The sequence below is a fragment of the Chiroxiphia lanceolata genome, chromosome 1, assembly GCF_009829145.1.
Source record: "Chiroxiphia lanceolata isolate bChiLan1 chromosome 1, bChiLan1.pri, whole genome shotgun sequence".
In the NCBI taxonomy this organism is placed as follows: Eukaryota; Metazoa; Chordata; class Aves; order Passeriformes; family Pipridae; genus Chiroxiphia; species Chiroxiphia lanceolata.
This window is the reverse complement of record NC_045637.1, coordinates 152,830,967-152,849,854: the sequence shown is the minus strand read 5'-3', so window position 1 is coordinate 152,849,854 and position 18,888 is coordinate 152,830,967. Positions and strand designations below refer to the sequence as shown.

The 18,888-nt window shown below is 40.8% G+C and overlaps 1 protein-coding gene across 9 annotated transcripts in view; it reads right to left on the bottom strand.

Annotated features, from left to right (window-relative positions):
* The window catches only part of ADCYAP1R1 (ADCYAP receptor type I), a 149,797-nt gene that overhangs the window by 29,471 nt on the left and 101,438 nt on the right, over positions 1–18,888 (bottom strand). For all 9 annotated transcript variants that reach the window (XM_032683656.1, XM_032683675.1, XM_032683665.1 and 6 more), the window contains 9 exons: positions 18,708–18,743; positions 18,016–18,057; positions 16,228–16,331; positions 15,583–15,680; positions 15,018–15,150; positions 12,717–12,870; positions 8,527–8,587; positions 3,946–4,015; positions 1,960–2,051 (listed from right to left, as the gene is read on the bottom strand). In XM_032683656.1, the coding sequence (XP_032539547.1) occupies positions 1,960–2,051; positions 3,946–4,015; positions 8,527–8,587; positions 12,717–12,870; positions 15,018–15,150; positions 15,583–15,680; positions 16,228–16,331; positions 18,016–18,057; positions 18,708–18,743 (790 nt within the window). The remainder of the gene's footprint in view (positions 1–1,959; positions 2,052–3,945; positions 4,016–8,526; positions 8,588–12,716; positions 12,871–15,017; positions 15,151–15,582; positions 15,681–16,227; positions 16,332–18,015; positions 18,058–18,707; positions 18,744–18,888) is intronic.

The following is an 18,888-nucleotide window of genomic DNA, read 5'->3' as shown; positions in this document are numbered from 1 at the left end:
TTTGAAACAGCAAAATAGAACATGGAAAATGCTTCATATGGACCACAGTCTAAATGCCACAGAGATTTCAATATGGTGACAGAACCAGATTATCATCTGACTTTTTCCTTCCTTACAACAACCTCTTTTTTCACAGGCTTTGTGTGCACAAATATTGTCTGTCTCTGGTGTAAATCGGCACAGAATTATTAATTTCATTCCTTTTAATCATTCCTGTGTGACCTTTCTGTTGTCAGATCTGTTTGGATAAACAACACTCCACTCCATAGCACAAACATCAAGGCAAGGTCCATTTATACACACCCAGTTCGAAAGTTGCAAAGAAATATGGAAAATAATGGCAGCGAATGAAACAGAAAATATGATGTTCTCTCTCGGTTTTGGTGGCTAACTATACACATAGGAAAAAACACCAGGAAAACCCAGTCACCATATTGATCCAGGATGACAAGGATGTCGGATAATCTAGTTCAAATCACTGGAATCCATGGCATGCTTTGCTTCATATGTGAGAGATGTGCAGCACACACCAAACATGCACTCGAGAGGTCGTAATCGGAACGAGCTCTGCACGTCTTGGGTGCTAATTACAACCTGAGACTCAGTGGGGGACTTCCCAGCAGCACATCCACGGGAAGTCTTCATGCAAACCCTAGGAAAACCATGCACCTGACGTCTCCTCACCTCTCCTGAGTTTTATTTCTGAGAGATATCCACTTACAGAAAGAATTTCAGGCGTTATTTTTGGCCGCGGAAACACAGTTTGGAGCAAGATGCAAGAGCAGCACTTTCAGTAAGTGGATGTCTGACTACAGCCGTGAAAATATTATCTTTTCATGGAAATGCAAACTAGATACTAGGGGAAAAAATAAAAAGGAGAAAAAAATAGGCAGCTGGAGGACATATTTTCCCCTGAAAATTGTAATTTAAATGGAGGACATCATTAAATTATGATTGTGGTTACTTAGGGTGAAACTAATCACTGGGTAATTGTATTTGCTACAAAATAAGGATCTCCTGCTTTCCCCTGACATCTTTTAGTTTTATTTAAGGTTTTCATGGCTTGCCTATTTTCCCCAGGAATTTAGTGCTAAATCAAATAGTCTTACCCACGTTTATGAGTGCAAGAAATAATCCAAGGTCACAAAAAAATTTGCAAAATCAAATGTGTGCGGCGTTTGGGCAGAGAAACCAACACCAAATGTGCTGCCACGTATCCCAGTTATTCCAAAGGGTGATATAATTTTTATAAGGAGAATGCCTGCCTGCACTCCAAATTAGAATGAAGACCATCTCAAATGGCCCACCTGTCTTCTTATAAGGTGGAAACTCACAAAAAGGATTTCAGCTTAAAAAAAAACTTAAATCACAAACTTCTATAGAAAAGTTTTAGGACTTATGTGGATTTCAAAACAATTTTAAGTAGCGTGAGAATTGTTTGGTTTAAATGGAATGAATTTAAGGTTACAAGAAATATGAACATGAGTAATTTTAGGGGATCTTCCTAGATTAGAATTCAGCCCAAAGTTAGTAAATTTTGTCACTAAATCTCACTGATTTCAGGAATTTTGGACCATGTCCCTGGAACTTATGAAGCGCAGCAAACTGTCCCATGAGTATAATAGTTATGTATATACCTGGTCAGTATTTTAATTTCCAGGTATGAACTGACCTTTTAAAAAGTTGGTTTTGGTTTGGTTTTGGTCTTTTTTTCAATCTTGTATTTATGCTTCTTTTCTAGGCCTTTTAAAGAAAGGTGAAAAAACTGGCGTTAAAATGCACTTTGGTGGCTGATGGATTAACAAAATAAAAGTAAAAATCAACCAAAGCAATTTAATAGACCCTGTGACTCTTTTTGAAAATCGACCTAGTTCAGCTGAGGTGTCTTTTTTTACTTTGTCTCTTTTTCCTATGTGTATATTAGTAATTTAAACTGATTACTGTTTTATTTGTACTTACAAGTAAATGCTGGATTCATTGCCCCCGATATCAGGTGACTGGAGTTTCTGCACAAGTATCACAATTATGCCAATAAAAAGCACAAAGTTTATCTGGGGGAAAAAAAAAAAAAAGAAAAACATTATGACAATGACATATTTTTTTAAAGTATGAATGGGACATTCCCAGTGACTTGCTGATTCCATTCCCTTATTCTTCTCCAAACTGCATTCTAAAAGCTTTATAGGGTCAGGAGTAATGGGATAAGTTTACAAGCATCTTATCACCCCCTTTGTAGGCAAAAATGTCCCTCTTCCTGCAGATAAAGTGAGTCAGGATTTCTGCACTTCCAAGACCAAGAGAAGAGAAATATAAATGGAAGGGTTTCAATATTTTTCATTATCAACCAGTGCAGAGAGTAAAGAGAGAGATCCCTGCACACCAAAACCAGGTAGCAAAGATCTCAACAATAGAAGCATCTTTAACTTCCATTCTCTGAACTAAGGGACTTCTCAGTTTAGCAGTTTTTAAATATTTGGAGATTAATAAAATCAGGGTTTTTTCCAGTGCTCTGGCATCAGACTTGGCTGCCATCAGCTCCAAAGCTTCTTAAAGCCAGAATAAAACAGTGGAAATTTGTGTTGGTCCTCTGTAGGGAGAACCAAGAACTTAAAGCAGTTGTGTGCATCAGAAAGATTTCAGAATCTTCAGAAAGATTTTCTATCTGATCCAAGGGCTGTAAATGGATGGAGAAGCCCAGTTGTCCCATAGAAGATTCTTGGTTCTTTAGTGCTATAAACAGAAACCCAGTATAAGTGATTGACCAAACCAGAATGCGATCCTTCATGGAATGTGCCTGGAAAGCATGGAAATTCACACACATGGACAAAACCCCTGGATGGCTGAACCCTCTCCATGCTGATCCCCTTCACTGTTATCAGCTGAATTACCTCTAATTTATCTGCTGGTTGCTCTAATTTAGGGAGCTGTCCAAATACTGCCAAGGAGAATCACCAGATCTGATAAAAACTCCTGTGAGCTGGATGTCTGAATTCCCAAAACAAGCACTGAAAACCTGCCTGATGCTGTCCCTGGAGCATGGAAAGCAACTTAGAATGCCCAGAATCAAATATCTCCATGTGACAACCCTGTCACATCTGTCCCAACAGATTTTCAGGAGCCACTAACCCTGTTGTCTGGGCTCTCAATCTAGTTTCCAACTGCAGGAGCCCAACAACACTTTAAAATCCCCATATTCTTTTGGGGCACCAGAATATCTCCTGCTCTGGAGATATTCAAAAGCCATCTGGACACAATCTTGGATAATATATTCTAGGGGATCCTGCTTGAACAGGGAGGTTGGACAGTGGTCCCTTCCAATCTTACCCTTCCTGTGGTTCTGTGAAGCCCAAACAGGGCTCATTAGAACCTCTCAGTCATCCATAAATGGGTATCCAACAGCATTTGAGTCAAATCTAAGACCTCCATCAGCTAAAGAGAGCTTAGGCACCTTGCAGACAATTTAGAATCTTGCACTATGACCACAATACTACTATAAATCTAATATTAGATAAACGTAGCTGTGAAATTTGTTCCGTTCAGCAGCCAGAGTCCATTTTCCTGGTCGTTGGCATCTAGTATTGTTTTGGATGTCCTGGATTGTCCCATTTGACCTTCAGCTGCTGCCCCAAATGGCATAGGATTCCCACACATCCCATGCCATACAAATGCTCCACACACTCTGGGATGTTTTGGTGTCTGTTTTTAAACAACTGAATAACCCTTTTTCTGCACAGTCTTTGCTTACAGGCAGAGAACCATCATTTAATTCATACTAAAACTTCTTTTTAAGAGTGGAGTTACAAATCATTGTGGGTGGCAAACGATGGGCATTCAGAGAAGGTGCCCACCAGCCCAGCATAGTTTGTAAAGGTATTTGAAGGTATTTAAATTTGGTTATTTGTCCTCAGAAGAGTTGAGGAAGTGTCTAATCCAAGTCCTACTTACCATGATTGATCCAACCACAGGACCCTTGATCACCCACCACAAGGCAGTGTTGTCATTCATGTCCCAGCAGCTGCAGTCATTGAGGAAAAAATGGGATGGGGAAAGAGAAGAGAAAAAGATATAACAAAGAAGTTAATACATTTATGATCATTTTGAAGGGGGCAGAGAGTGGGAGATCGGTCTTGCAGCTAAATTATTTTGAGTTCAAAGTACAAGTTCTTTAGTTTGTCCCTGTTGTAGCTTTATTTAACAGCCTTTCCCAACTTATCTGAAAGTAAAATAAGTATTTTTGTGGCAGTTTAAATGGTACTTTCTCCTAAACAGCTTAGAAATTTTGGAAAATGCCTTAATATGTGTTTCTGTGCCTGCAGTGCAACTGTAAATTTGTCTCTTTTTAAAAAAAAAAAGACAGGGATACCCCAAAGGGTAAGAGATAGTTATTCCAAAGTTTGATTTCTCAGTTGCTTTTCCATGGTTAACAGGTATGAGTGTGGGTTTCTGACCCTGATATGAGAATTCTTACACATTTCTAGTACACCAGGATGTACCAGAGCCTGGTTGTATTCACGTATGGGAATGAAAGTCCAACCAAGGAGCAAAGATTCATCTGAGAAGGTTCAATTACTGGACAACAGTTGGGATCAGCCCCTTTTTTAAGCTGTTGGGAATGAGGGATCATAAATAAAATCACATTTCTACCTGAGCATTTAAAATCTTCCTTTGGATTCACCAAAGAATTCTCCAGAAGTTTACTCCACATAGGTTCATTTGAACATTTATTTGTAGTGAATGCTAAATATAGGGCCCATATATATATAGGGTTTTAATGTTAACAGATATTTTTAAAGCTAGAAAACCACTGCTAATGAAAAGAATCTCGTTTTTCCACCCCTGCTACACTGTTGTAATGACAATTATACATCATTGAACCATAATGTCTTAATGACTGTTTTAAGTCATCAAGAATTTGACTGTCGGCTAAAATTTTCTTTCATTTTTCTCCACTTTCTTCCCCTGATATTTGCCTCTAGAAAATACAAAAATCACAGAAAACTGCCTACTTTGTACCTGCAGTTCTGAGAAGAAGGTTTGGCCTCCCACTGGGAGCACAGCCACAAATCCCAGCAGTGGCTGTCACGGTGCATTTGTCAGATGCCAAGAAACAATTGGAACAAGCACACAGGAATAAAACACTGCTCGTCTGATGAGAGCTTAATGCAACTTCTGTGTCACTGAAATGGTTGTCTGGTGGCATCTGGGGGAAGAGTGAAAAATCTTTCCTTTGAACAAAACTATTTACATGTGTAAAAGTGAGGAGGCAGAGCTAAAATCCCATCCTCAAAGTGCATGTGGGAGAAATCCCAAGTGGCTGAGTGATGCCTGGCTCAGAAATTCCAGTTGAACTTACTTTTTCCACTGAACAATTTTTATTATATTTCACTTACACAATATTTTACTGAATTTCCATAAAACCAATAACAAGGACGTGTGGGGCACAGCTGGTGAGAAGAGAGAAAATTTAGAGGTGGGGTGTCAAATTTGCACAAAATTATGCATTTTTGCTGGAAATTTTTTTGCAATGCCCAGAAACCTAAAATCGCCCCAAATCCACGAGTCTGATGGCTGAGATTTTCAAATGCAAATTAATATCTTTGAGTTACCTCACTGTGGATGCTCAACATAAAATACATGGAAGTGGATAAATGTTCAGAGGGAACTCCTCACCCACAGCCTGGAAATCAGGTTCTCTTCAGTTATCAACAATTGAATTCCCCAAAGCAAAATCACCTGAAATCACCAATTATCTTTTGAATTATTTGTATGTTTATAAATTAGGTGCTGCCCTCTGAAAATTACCCATTATGTCAAAGCTCAACCTCTTTACAATGGACATTAAACCTACCCTGAAAGTCTTTAGTGAGTTGACCAATGCTGGAAGAATCTGGAAAACTCTGATGTTAATTTAAATAGATATTGATGTATGGTAGTTTGTCTATGTAAAAATGAGAAATTACAGGGAAAGGAATCTACCTCTTCTAGTTCCAGTCATCTCTACTGAAGACATGGACAGCCCAGGAATCTAGTTGGGACAAAGAGACACTTGGAGGTTGTTTTGGGGTGTTTTTTCCACACTGAGGTATTTTAAATGTGTGCTTTGGGTGATACATAATCCCCCACAAATTCCTATCCTTTTTAGACCTTTTCCTCAGCTTTTACAGGATGAGCTCGATTTCCAACCTCTGCCTTGCAGATGTCAACAAGGAATCAGATGAAGCTCATACAGAGGTTTATCAGGGGCTTTTTTTTTGTCCCAGTCCCTGTGACATCTGTAGGATGGATGGAGTGGAAGAAACATCATCTTCTCCTCAGCTAAACGTGGCCAGAAGGAAAGAACAAGCGAAGCACAACAGAGCAATCAGTGTTATCAGCCAACAAGCTGCTCCACATAAACAGGCTCCCTAATTTCCTTCAGATGTATCACTGCAGTGCAGGTCAGACAGGCAGGATTCTTTTCCAGGATGGAGGCAGGGAAGGGAGCCCGTGGGCTGGGGGAGGGATGTGATTTCCATCTGAAAAGGCCGGAGTCTGCTCCCTGCCACATCTCTGGTGTCCATCTGGAATAACTCCCTTTAATTCAACACCAGAGCTCTGGATAAGCAGACAGTTGGATTTATCTCCACAAACCTGTCGCTGACAGGGATGGGAGTCAGGAGCTGAAGTCAAGGGAGCTCTGCCAGTTTTATAAGGAACAAGCAGAAGGAGATTCAGACTCCGAGTCTGTATTTCAGTCCATGCCTTTACCACTGTGGTTTTCCAGTTCAGTAATTCCTGTAGTGTTTTCAGGCTCGTGTTGGCTTCTCCCCCACCCCCTGAACAATGCCTGCTGATTTTTAAAAAGTAACCACTGAGACTCTCAGCTAGAATCTGCCTGAATGTGTTGCATGCTAAATAGCTTCTCTAAGTAAAAGAAAATAAAGGGTTTTGTTGGTTTTTTTTTTTTTTCCTTCTTTTCCTTCTGTGAGATGTTCTCTCTACCTGCAAAACCCTACTTGGACTTCTAAGAGGATTTAATGCATTTAGGACCAGGTTTGTGATTGTAATAATGATACAACAGGGGTTTCTGGCTTGTTTTGCATGGAAAGAAATGATTTAATTTGTCTTAACATCACAACAGAACATTGGGTCAAAGCACTGGCATCCCCAGTGGAGGAAGGGCTTTATGTGTTTTCCAGAGAGTCTGAAACAAGAAGGATGAAGAAAACCCGGCAGAAAAATGAGTCTTATGCAAATTGTTCATCCAGGTGTCTCCAGCATGAGGAGAAACTAAAGCATAAGACTAAACCTCTTGGAAATGGGATTTGGGTACAAAATGCCTTTCACTCAGTTCTACGTTTTCAAAGAACCACTGATGAATTTTTGAAATTTTACTCAGTCTCCCTCATTTTTCTAACATTTAACCGAGTTCAAACATAGATGGCATGGAAAAAAACATTGCTAATTTTGTGTTTTCAGGGTGTACATACACATCCATCCCTTCCTGCCATGTCTGCTGTCCTATCAAACCAGTCAATCTACTGCCTACTGAGATATGCAGGTCCACCTCTGGGAGCAGCTTTTCCTTCTGGTCCTTCAGAAAAGGATTCAGGATATTTGCAGGGGTTTTTTCTCTACCAAAAGAGACAATTTAGGTATAATCTACCCTCTTGAATCTTTCTGAAATTATTTAAATTTTAATTTTTTTCTTCACACAGAAGACAGGGTGTGGATTTCTGTCTCACCCCTGTTCATCTCCCCTACTGGAAACACTCCTCAGTGGGAAGCTAAACTCCTAATTGCCTCCCTAAATCAAAGCTCAGGGCAGATTTCACTCATTTCATCAGAGATACCCCCAGTAATTTCCACAGCTGAGCTCATCCCCTTTGTCCTTCTCCATAATCCGTTGGAAAGGGGCAGGAATTACATGTGTGATTCACCTCACAGCTCTTTTAAGATGAGATAAACCACATCCTGGACTCCACTAATTTATTGGAGCAAGGAATGAAGGGCAATGGAGTCAGCTGCAGGTTTACAGGTTTGATGCCTACAGATTTTTTTAAGAATTGCCCTGTGCAATAACAGCACAGACATCAAATTGTGGTTCTATATTCAAATGAACAGGACTTGAATTCTATATTCACTTGAACACTGGACCTGAATTACTGGTGTACACAAAAAACAATGCCAGAAGTGGAAGGAGAAAAGAAGACAAGGAGAAATGGCCTCAAGCTGCACCAGAGTAGGTTCAGGTTGGACATCAGGAAGAATTTTTTCACTGAAGGGGTTGTTAAGAATTGGAAGGGGCTGCCCAGGGAGGTGGTGGAGTCCCCAGCCCTGGAGGTGTCCAAGGAATGACTGGACGTGGCACTCAGTGCTCTGGGCTGGGGGACAAGGTGGGGATCAATCCAAGGTTGGACTTGATGATCTTGGAGGTCTTTTCCAACCTCAATGACCCCACGATTCTATATCCTCTGATCCCTACATTTCCATTTCATCCTTGCCATGGTGCTGAAGGCACATGATTTCCCACACATCAATACCTACCCAGTGTCATCAAAGTGAAGCCTCAGCACTGCCCAGACAGTGACACAGATTGTTGGGGTACCTGCAGAGGACGAGAAGGTGACACCTTTAAAAGTTCTAGACACATCTAATATTCAGCAATGAGCACTTCATGCAACCTCTCCACTGAGGTTTTACTTCCCAACAGCGCTTGTGCACCAAAGACTGCAATTCCTTGCATTAATTCAGGGCTCTAGAAACAATTGGTGGGTGGGATTGCAGGAGCAAAACTGATAACAGGGAAAAATGATGCTCCTTCAAGCCATTATTGCTCCAAGTTGCTGCACTACACCTTGTTGCATGAAGAGGAAAACAAAGTCTGCACAGAGTAAAAACAGTGACATCCTGTCTGGAGCTGCTGTAATGATGTAATAATTGCACAGGGTCAGATGTTGAGCTGCAATGGCATTATTGGATTCCCTGGATTCTTTTGAGGTTTTGTTGTAAAATTTGCATAAGTTGAATTTTCTCTGTTGTTGTGTAAATAACTGATTTTGCTTTACTTATTCAACCAAAACAAATCAATAGAGGAGAAGTTTCCTTTACTCACAGGAATATTAAAATTTTTTCTTTAAAAAAAACCCACAACAAAACAACAGCCTCTCAAAAGAGAATGTTGGATTAATTTCTATTCCAGACGCTACTTGACTCTTTCAAAAAATGCATGTAAAATGCAAATTTAATCAAAACACCAAGAATCCACTGAGAAACCTGGATTTATTTTCCTTTCTACAAATTCTGAAAGTGTGATTTTTCAGTGGAAATATTTTTATAAAGTAATACAGTCTTGCAAGACAACTCTGGGTAAGTTGGATCTGCATTTATGGTACATAGAACTTTTGATTAGGAAGCTGCTGACATCTATTCAGGCACCACTGGAGAAATGAAGTGCTAAAAAGCAAACAAAACAAGGACCTTGGTAACCCAGCTCACTGCAGTGAATGAGACTCATAAAAGCTGACAAGAACAATTATATTTCATATATTTTGCAAGGTTTTGTTGATGTCACATTAATTAGTCATTTGATTGAACCCACTTAAATGAGTCTCTGTCACATCTCATATTCCCACTCCCAGAAATACAAATTTCCCTGTTAGACCTGATGACTGATGGAGCCCCCCTCCTTGAAATAAGCCCATGGGGGAATATTTGAAAGGAAGATGATATAAAGAAATAAAATGACAGGCTTTGGGGAGGAGAAATCATGCATATTTAATGTCAGTTGAAGTCTTCTGTTCTCACAGGTGAACACCTAGGAAACATGGAGATCTTTGTACCCTTATCAGATGAACAGTAGCAAAATTAATTTTTAAATATCAAACTTTAATTTTAGTTTTATCAAATTAATTTTGAAATAGCAAATATCTGCCCAGAGAACTTGTGGGTGTCCCATCCCTGGAAGTGTTCAAGGTCAACTTGGAGCAACTTCGGATAGTGGAAGGTGTCCCTGCCCATGGCAAGGGGGGGGAACGAGATGAGCTTTAAGGTCCCTTCCAACCCAAACCATTCTGTGACTGATTCTATGAAACATGGCTCTCACATTTTGTCTAGTTTGGACTGATTTGCACTGTATAAATTTGGATGCTACGAACAGTGTTCCAAATCTGAAAAAAAAAATGTGCAGGAGGACAGAATTAAACTAAATGTGTCCTAAAAGTATAGTTCAAAAAAAACCCCCCACATTTCAGATCTGCTTGGAGCTTTGAACCATCTGCTGTATGAATATACATATACCCACAGAACTTTTCTTTACATCAAAAGCTTTATGTCTCTTCATCACTTTCTTTTCAGCTTCTGAGCAACGTTAGAAAACAAACAAGCCCCAAAGGCTGAGAAGAGAGTTATCCTTGCTGGCTGTGTCCCTGCCCTGGGCATGGGGCAGGCATTAGGAGAGAACTCAGGAAGACAGTAGTCTGTCTATCCAGAGAACTTCCCAGCACGTTGCAGATGTGAGGAGAGAAAAAATTGCCTGGATCAACAGAGCCATCTGCAGCTCTCATTAATCAAACGAGGACACTGCTGTGCTCAGCACAATTCAGGACGCAGATAAACGTCCAGATGCTGCAAAATGCTGAGCTCTTGCTTATTGTTGCTTCAGTGCAACTCCCTCCTCACCAAGTCTGAGCTGAGGGGCTGCTTTGGTCCTGTAGGAATTGCATCCAGAGTCTGGAAGTGCTTTGGTTCCTGCCAAGTGCTTCTACCGGGGCAGGGGAGCTGCCAGTCAAGGCGGAATATGCAGGAGCTGAGACAATAATTGTGTTAAAAAACAAACCCAAACCATCCACATCTGCAGATTCTCTTAGTGCTGTTAATGGATGTTATTGATGCTGCTTTGAATATGAAGTGATTTGAGTCTGTTCCCAGCTCTGGGACCCTCGGGGTAAGATGGGCATGGACCTGATGCAATGAATCCAGAGGAGGCCACGGAGATGCTCCCAGGGCTGGAGCCCCTCTGCTCTGGAGCCAGGCTGGGAGAGCTGGGGGGGTTCACCTGGAGAAGAGAAGGATCCAGGGAGAGCTGAGAGCCCCTTCCAGGGACTAAAGGGGCTCCAGGAGAGCTGGAGAGGGACTTGGGACTAGGGATGGAGGGATAGGCTTTAAACTGCCAGAGGGCAGGGTTAGCTGGGATATTGGGAAGGAATTCTTCCCTGCGAGGGTGGGGAAGCCCTGGCACAGGTTGCCCAGAGAAGCTGTGGCTGCCCCTGGATCCCTGGAAGTGTCCAAGGCCAGGTTGGATGGAGCTTGGAGCAACCTGGGCTGGTGGGAGGTGTCCCTGCCCATGGCAGGGGGTGGAACTGGATGGTGTTTAAGGTCCCTTCCAACCCAAACCACTCTAGTATTCTATGATATCTGTAAATTGAAAAGCTGAGTATTATTTATGGTATTCAACTCAAAACTAAATATTTTGAGGCTGCTTTACAGAATGAATTCATCTGGGTAGACCAGTCACTATAAAGATTGACTTCAAAATAAAAAATAAAAACAAATATCAGTTAATATGTTGTGTGTTGTAGTGTTCTCATATTCATACAAACCTACAGATACGAAAATTGTGCAAACTTAATAAAAGGAACCCAGAAACCTCTGGTTTGTTCAGATTGCTGAGATTTATACATTTTTTTCCTTTGCAATTGTCATATTTTCATGTACATACCCCCTAATTTCTCTTTGAGAACACGTTTATGTCTCAGCTATAATGTGACTGTACATCTGTAGATAGTACAAAGGGAACTTTGAACACCCTTTCCAATAACTTCTTTTCCAAAAGCCTTTTCCAGTAACAATTCTTTCCCAATAGCTGTTTTAGACCATAGGTTATTTATGTTTATTTAGTTCCTTCTTTCTTCTCTATACCTTCTCTATACCTTCTCTACTTCTATACCTTCTCTATACCTTTTTCTCCCTATTGTAGGGAGTCTTTACCAGGAGATGAGAATTTTTGTGTATGTACAACTGCCTCAGAAGGGGAAAACAAAATTATCTGTGGATTATTTGAAGATTCAAGAGAAAAGTTTAAGACATGGGGGTTTTTTTTTGTGCAGACTTTACACATGAATATACAGGATTATTTCTAATTATTTCAGAAGTATGTTTAAGTATAAAAATCAAGTTTAACCTTCTCAGGGCACATTTTAAATGAATGTGCTCTTCTGCATTCACCATCTGACTTCTGCACGAAAACATCAGCAAAGAACTGCTTGAATTAATACGTCACAGGAACCAATTTATCTCCAGAAGGCCAGAATGAAAAATAATTACGCTGATTATCATCATGCAACTGGCCTTTCTGAAAGAAATCTTGTTTCTTCCCACTGCAAGCTTTTATTTCCCATCCAGGTAGGATGAGCATATGTGAACACCCTTTGGATACATTTTCAATTTAGCTGTTATCTGGAAGAAAGGCACAAATGAAGCAAATGGACTAGACTTAGGATTGCAGATTTGATTAAGCTGAAGAGCTTGATATTAAGATCATATTTTGTAGGAGGTGATTTTCTGTCGTGGACTTCATCTCTGCAAGGGGTGTGGTGTGCTCCAGACTTCAGTTCAACTCTGTTCAGGCAGGAAAAGAGCAACACAGAGGTACTTCCACGCAAAGACTAAAGTTATGCTTTGAAACTGCGTGTGGAAATCTCAGATGAGACACATTTCAGACAAGAAACGTCACCTACCCCAGCCAATGATCGTGTACCAGTAGAAATATCTCCTCTCTGGGAAAAAGGTTTCTACCAACAAAGTGAAAAGGTACAACCCCTCAATGAAAAGCCAGAAGTAGTTGGACATGACGCAGTAGTGAAAAAACACCATCACTGCTTTGCATTCCACCTGCAGAGAGTCGAGAGAAACAAAGTTATTTCCGCGTCGCTTCCGTCTAAGGGACAGAAAAAAATGCTCTTAACCTCTCCAAATCTCTCTGTGGAAAGAGCTGAGGCTGGTATTGCACATTTTTAATGGTAAAGTTTTTTAAGAATGAGAAGAATGTGAGGTACCACTTAAGAGAGTGATGCCTGAAAGGGGAGGAAGGCAATTTTACCAGCGGGAGGTGGTCAAGGAGCATCTGCAGACAGACAGTCTTGCACTGGGGGGAGTTCACACCCTCAGTGAACACCAAGTGCTAGATTTCAGCCCCCTCCCAAGCATTAAGTGCAGGGAAGAAAAGAATCCAGCTGTGTTTTGGGAAACCTAAGGAAGGATGTGAAATGGCAGGATGACCGTGGGGAACCCTGAGAGTGGGATCAGGGAGGATGCACCCTCCTGAGCACAGGTGAGAATTGCACTGCCTTGACATCAGCAGGGGCTAAAAATGAAAGTGTGAGAGTAAAAAAGGCTGAGTGATTAACTGTAAAAAATTATGGAAGCTTTCGTTCATTGATGGGGGAGAAAGCAGCAAACTAAAGAAAAATAATAATTAAAAAAATAATAAAATGAGGAGTTTGTTTAGCCCAGAGAAAAGGGGGCTCAGGGGAGACCTTATCACTCCCTACAATTACCTGAAATGAGGTTGTAGCAAAGTCTTCTCCCAGGTAATAAGGGATAGGACAATAGGAAATGGCCTGAAATTGCACCAGGGAAGGTTTATATTGGATATTAGTGAAAATTTCTTCATGAAAGGGTTTTCAAGCCATGGAACAGGCTGCTCAGGAAGTGGTGGAGTCACCACCCCTTGAGGTATTTAAAACATCCCTGGAGATATTTCAAAGACATGTAGATGTAGCACTTGGGGCCATGGTTTAGTGGTGGATCTGGCAGTGCTGGGTTAATGGTTGGACTCCATGATCTTAGAGGGCTTTTCCAACCTAAACCATTTTGTGATTCTCTGACAAAAGACTAAGGTGGAAACCAATCTCTACCCTGACTCTGTGAAAGCAGGACACACTGGTCTTTCCAGTGTTGCACCTTAGTGATGGTTTTAGATGTTTTAGGTGTTTTCAGTCCTACAAAAGTAGGACTTCCCAACAAATCAGAGCAGAATCAGTGGATAAACTGGAAGCTCCTGCCTGGGGAAGTGGGAGCCTGGCAATTTTGGCTGGTTCCCACTTGCCTTCCACCCTCTGGGCCAAATCTACAACCAATGTGTTTCAACCAGCAGATCTTGAGTTTGTTCACAGAAGCTCCACCAGGAGGATTTGGGGATTGAATGGTGAATTTTGACGTGTACTGTGCTTCAAGTGTTTCAAAACAAAGAGGCAGATACCACCACTGAAAGAGTGGTAGGAACAAACTACAGAACTAACATGTCTTCAGCTTTACCACAGAGAAGAATCAAGAAAAAAACTAGTTTCAATGACAAAGAAAAGGCTGACTAAGAAGCTACACAGCTGCTCTTTCCTTGTGGAAGTGACTCATAGGGAATTTAGCTCATAACTGGATGGATAAAGGAGAAGTCAGTTTGTAATTCCATCATAATTACACCCAGTGAGCTGATTTATCATATCAAATACTAGCCTTAACTGTGAAAGAAATTGGGATTTACACATAATATATAGCTAAATGCATCTGTGAAAGAGACTGCTTTTCATGAAACTCCACATTTCAGAGACAAACATGTGGCTCACACCAATGATTTGCTGAGAGTGTGACCATCGGATGCGTTTTCTGTGTGAACGGTCACCCTGTTTACACAGGACTCTGCCTGACACCCAGAACAAACGAGGCTCTGGAGAAAAAAACAGACCTTCAGAGGGAGGAAATTGCTTGTGCCTGCTCTCACCCCACCCACTGCTCTGCAGGCTGTGAAAGGGAGAAACAATCTGAGCAGAAACCAAAACCCGTAGGTTTGTCCTGAAGGATTGGTCGCTGGACCTTGGTGACATCATGAGATACAACATCCAGTTTGCCTGTGAACTGGGAGGGTAGTTTACCACCTTTCCTCTTAACGGCATCTCAGTTTATGATGCTCAACAGGCTTGTGTTTGCCTCATTATTTTGTTTAATCTCATGCTGGAAAGAATCAAAGTTTCAGTTTTACTCACTGTTGAGATGAAGCAGTGGTTGCCATCCTGTTCAGCATAAAGAACCCCATCTTTGATGAACACAGATATTGCACGCAGGATGAACGAAACAAAGAGGTTCATGTGGATGAAATTCCGGGTGCAGTGAAGTTTCCTAGAGAGCAAAGAGGAAGGGAGGGGGAAAAGAAGAGAAATAAAGAAGAAAATGGTTGTATTTCATCACACTGGGCCTACCTGCACATGGCCAGAGCACCTTGGTGCTAAGAATAGCAGTATTTATAAGCCAGGACTGTGGTTAGTACTGATCTTAAGCCTGAGCAAGGGAAGGATTTGGGCATTTTCTTGTAGCATAAAATAGACCCAGTCCAATGCATCTTCTGAAGCATCATAAAACAGACCCAAAATTTCTCTTGATGCATTTACAACCTACTGAAATGTGACTACTGGAGTGTGTCCAAGATGGGGGAGCAACTCAAAGGGTTTTCTCCCTCGTATTCTACATCTGGTGAGGTAAAAGCTTGGACAGATGAGGTCTAGTTTCTCTCCTCCAGTGACTGAACAGCTCATTGCCCATGTCCTGACTCACCTGAATCGACACAGGATGACCATGGCAGTGGTGAGGGACACCAGGGAAGTGCTGTATCCCACCGTGTACAGAGCCTTCACAGACAGATAGTAGTAATCCTTGGGAGGCAAACAACATGTGGTTAAAGGATTCATCTACAGCCACATCTTCCTTATCCTGTCAACATGCAGGGGGAACCAGAGGCAGGATTTGTTTCTTAAACAGCCTGATTTCTCCTCTGTTTCCTCTGAGATCTCACTGGATATAAGAGCTCTGCTCTATGTCAGCTGTGCCCTTGGCTTTGTGTACCATGAAGTTATTTGTCAGAGAGCTGCCAAAAACTATCTTTATTTTTATATTTATCACTGTGCACATACCTTAGGAAAAAAATAGCTGGCCAAGGAATTCTTTAGTCAATAGGGGAAGAAGTGCAGGTTAACCCACGACTCTATAAGTTACAAGCTGCATCAAGAGTAAAAACTCATCTTCTGTAAATATTCAGTACCAGGCTAAAAAGGATTTAAACCTCACATTTTTATACCCATAAATATCTGATTGCTTATTCTGACCACTATCAAATCATAACATGATCAGAGGCTGGGCAAAAAGTGCTGCTGCTGCTGCTCCCCCCCTTCATTTGTTTATAATTACAGGACTAATTCCCACCTGGTTATCGGACTCTGTCTCGTTTTCGTCAAAGCCGCAGGCGTCGTAATAATGAGGGAAAGGTTCAGACCAGCCATCCTCAGTGCAATTCCTGCTGATGTCCCCTGTGGTAAATTGGGAATGTGACACTGTGGAAGCAGACCCCAGGACATGCCCTCCCTCCCCTTGAAAAGAAAACCCTGCAGTTCTACGGAAAACACTGTTTATCTGGATATCCATAGATTTTAATCTTGACATTTAATGACATCTTTGATGATCCAGTTCTACAACGGGTATCTATGGCTGGCAACCACTACAGTTGGCCACCAGAGAGCAAAAACATGTAATCAAAGTATTCAGTGTCTACAGAGCACCAAAAATCTCATTCTCAAGTGGGTACCTAAACCAGGGGGCAGCTAAATGTCCAGTTCTCTCCATTGATTCTGAAAGGCATCTCGGGAATCCAGCTTTGCTGAGGACATCTACATTTCAGGGGGCCAAAGGGTAAGTCCAGTGCTTAAATACAGGCCCTTTGTGCTATTTTAAGTCATCTGTATCTGAGGCACATGCATGGGACTGGAGAGTAAACATAAGGCCAACATGATTTTTTTGGACCAGTTGCTGGATGCCAGGCAGGATATGTGGGATATCTGAACCAGCCATTATATATCCATGGTGAGGCAGCTGGTTTGTTTTCCTACAGTCAGATATCATGTATCCCACTCAATTATCTTCAAGCATAGGCTCTGATCTGAGAGTGGATTTTTGGGGAAGGTCTGTAGGTAAACAGGTCTGTAGAAAAAGGAAAGATGGAGTGGGAATCTCTCTCCAATCTCTGTCTTCATGGCAATATGGTCATTTACAGATGGTCACTTCAACTGACAATTTAAAACCTGGTTCAGCGCTTCTTACATTCCTCTGTCTATTAATTGTTCCAATTCTGGCCTATAAATTCAATTTATAAACTTAAATATCCAGTTTTTTGCCTAATCTGCTATAAAGACTAGATCCTAAATGGCTTTCACTGACACATTCAGGCTTAAAACTGCACTGGGAAACTAGAGTTGGGGGTAGAAGAGGAAGGAATCTCTTGACACTCACTTTGTTACGAGGTTGCCTGAGGTGGGACAGCCCTTGTGATGCTCTTTTGAAGCACCATCATCTTGCCAGAGCTCAGTGCCCTGGTTACAAAACAAGGGCTGGGCCTCTGGCTGCACTTCTTCCTCTCCAGCACAACAGAACAGCTTCCATTTATCACAGTTTTTGGAGTTTCAGCTGTACCTTGACCAAAACTGATGGAAATTTCCGAGGTTTGGGTTTGGTTTTTGTTATTAAGGTTGTGCTGCTTTGAATTCTTAGAGCAGTTCAGTCGAGCAGCTCATGACCTTATTTTTAGAGATTGTGTTTGCCATCCATGCAGCAGAATATATCTCTTTAATCACAGCATTCATTTAAAAACATCGCATTACTTGGCAAATTTTGGTAAATGACTCTTGCACATTCATCCCTAGTTTTCTATGGAAAATAACAACTGAATCATGGTGTTGACTGTCTTTAACACCATTTAGTAATTACTGTTAAGCAGGTAGATATCATTTATAGCAACACACTTCCCTAGATTGTGAGGCTTAATAGTGGAGGAATAAATTTTCATAATAGTGCTAAAAGTAACATAGCAGAAAATATATGATTATAATTAGCACTGATTAGAAAAATAATACCAAAGTGGCAGGGAAAAAAACCTCTGAGCTTCCTTTTTAACAGAGACAAATAAAAAGAGAGAAAAACCTCCATGGTTTTATTTCTTACCTAGGGGAGACTGGGCTGTGCTTTCCAGCAGGTCATAATCACCTGGAAAAGTGGAAATTTGGTATGAAATTGTTCTGATTGTGTTTTCTATTAGGACTCAAACTGGTCTCTGTGGAAATCAGTGAATAGGATGCAATTGATTTTTATTAGTTTAAATCAGGCCCAAAGGCAATAAATACTTGATTCTGTCTTACTCAGGAAGTAAATGTGGTTTTCCTTGTGAGTTTAAATCAAAGTTGAACCTCTAAAATTAGAAAATAGCTACTGCAAGAAACAAGCACATAGCTAAAACCAGAGACAATCAAACCAGGAAAAGTTTGATTGCAAAATTATAGAAGTCAAATATTGTATCTTTAGGAATTCAGATTTATAATCCATAGGTATTTAAATATGGTCAGTTTTCAGAGAGTTAATGAAAAATTATTTTCATCCATCAATGACAAAAAGCAGTAACTAGTTGGTCTAAGTAAGATAATTTGATTTTGTGGGTTTAGGTTAAACCACATTGATTTATAAAGACTTATGAGATTTTTAATTTCACTTTTTATCTGAGAGTTGCAAAGAACTAAGTGTATGATTGTCATAATGGTTGATACACAAACAACTTTCCAGTAATCTGATATTTCCATGTGCTCTGCACAGTTTTTGGGAACAGAGGTGCCTAAAAGGTAGGCAGCACAACTGGTTCTTACCTGCATGGGTTTGCCCCAAATTATCTACTTCCCAACCTGAAATGAGAAGGATAAAAGTAATTAATTCTTTCCTGATAATAGTTTAAAATTTAACTTTGATAACAGTTTGCTTCCCAAAAGAGGAAGAGATGTAGCAGAGATCAGAGAAGAACTGCAAGTTTAAATCTCTATTTCATTATCG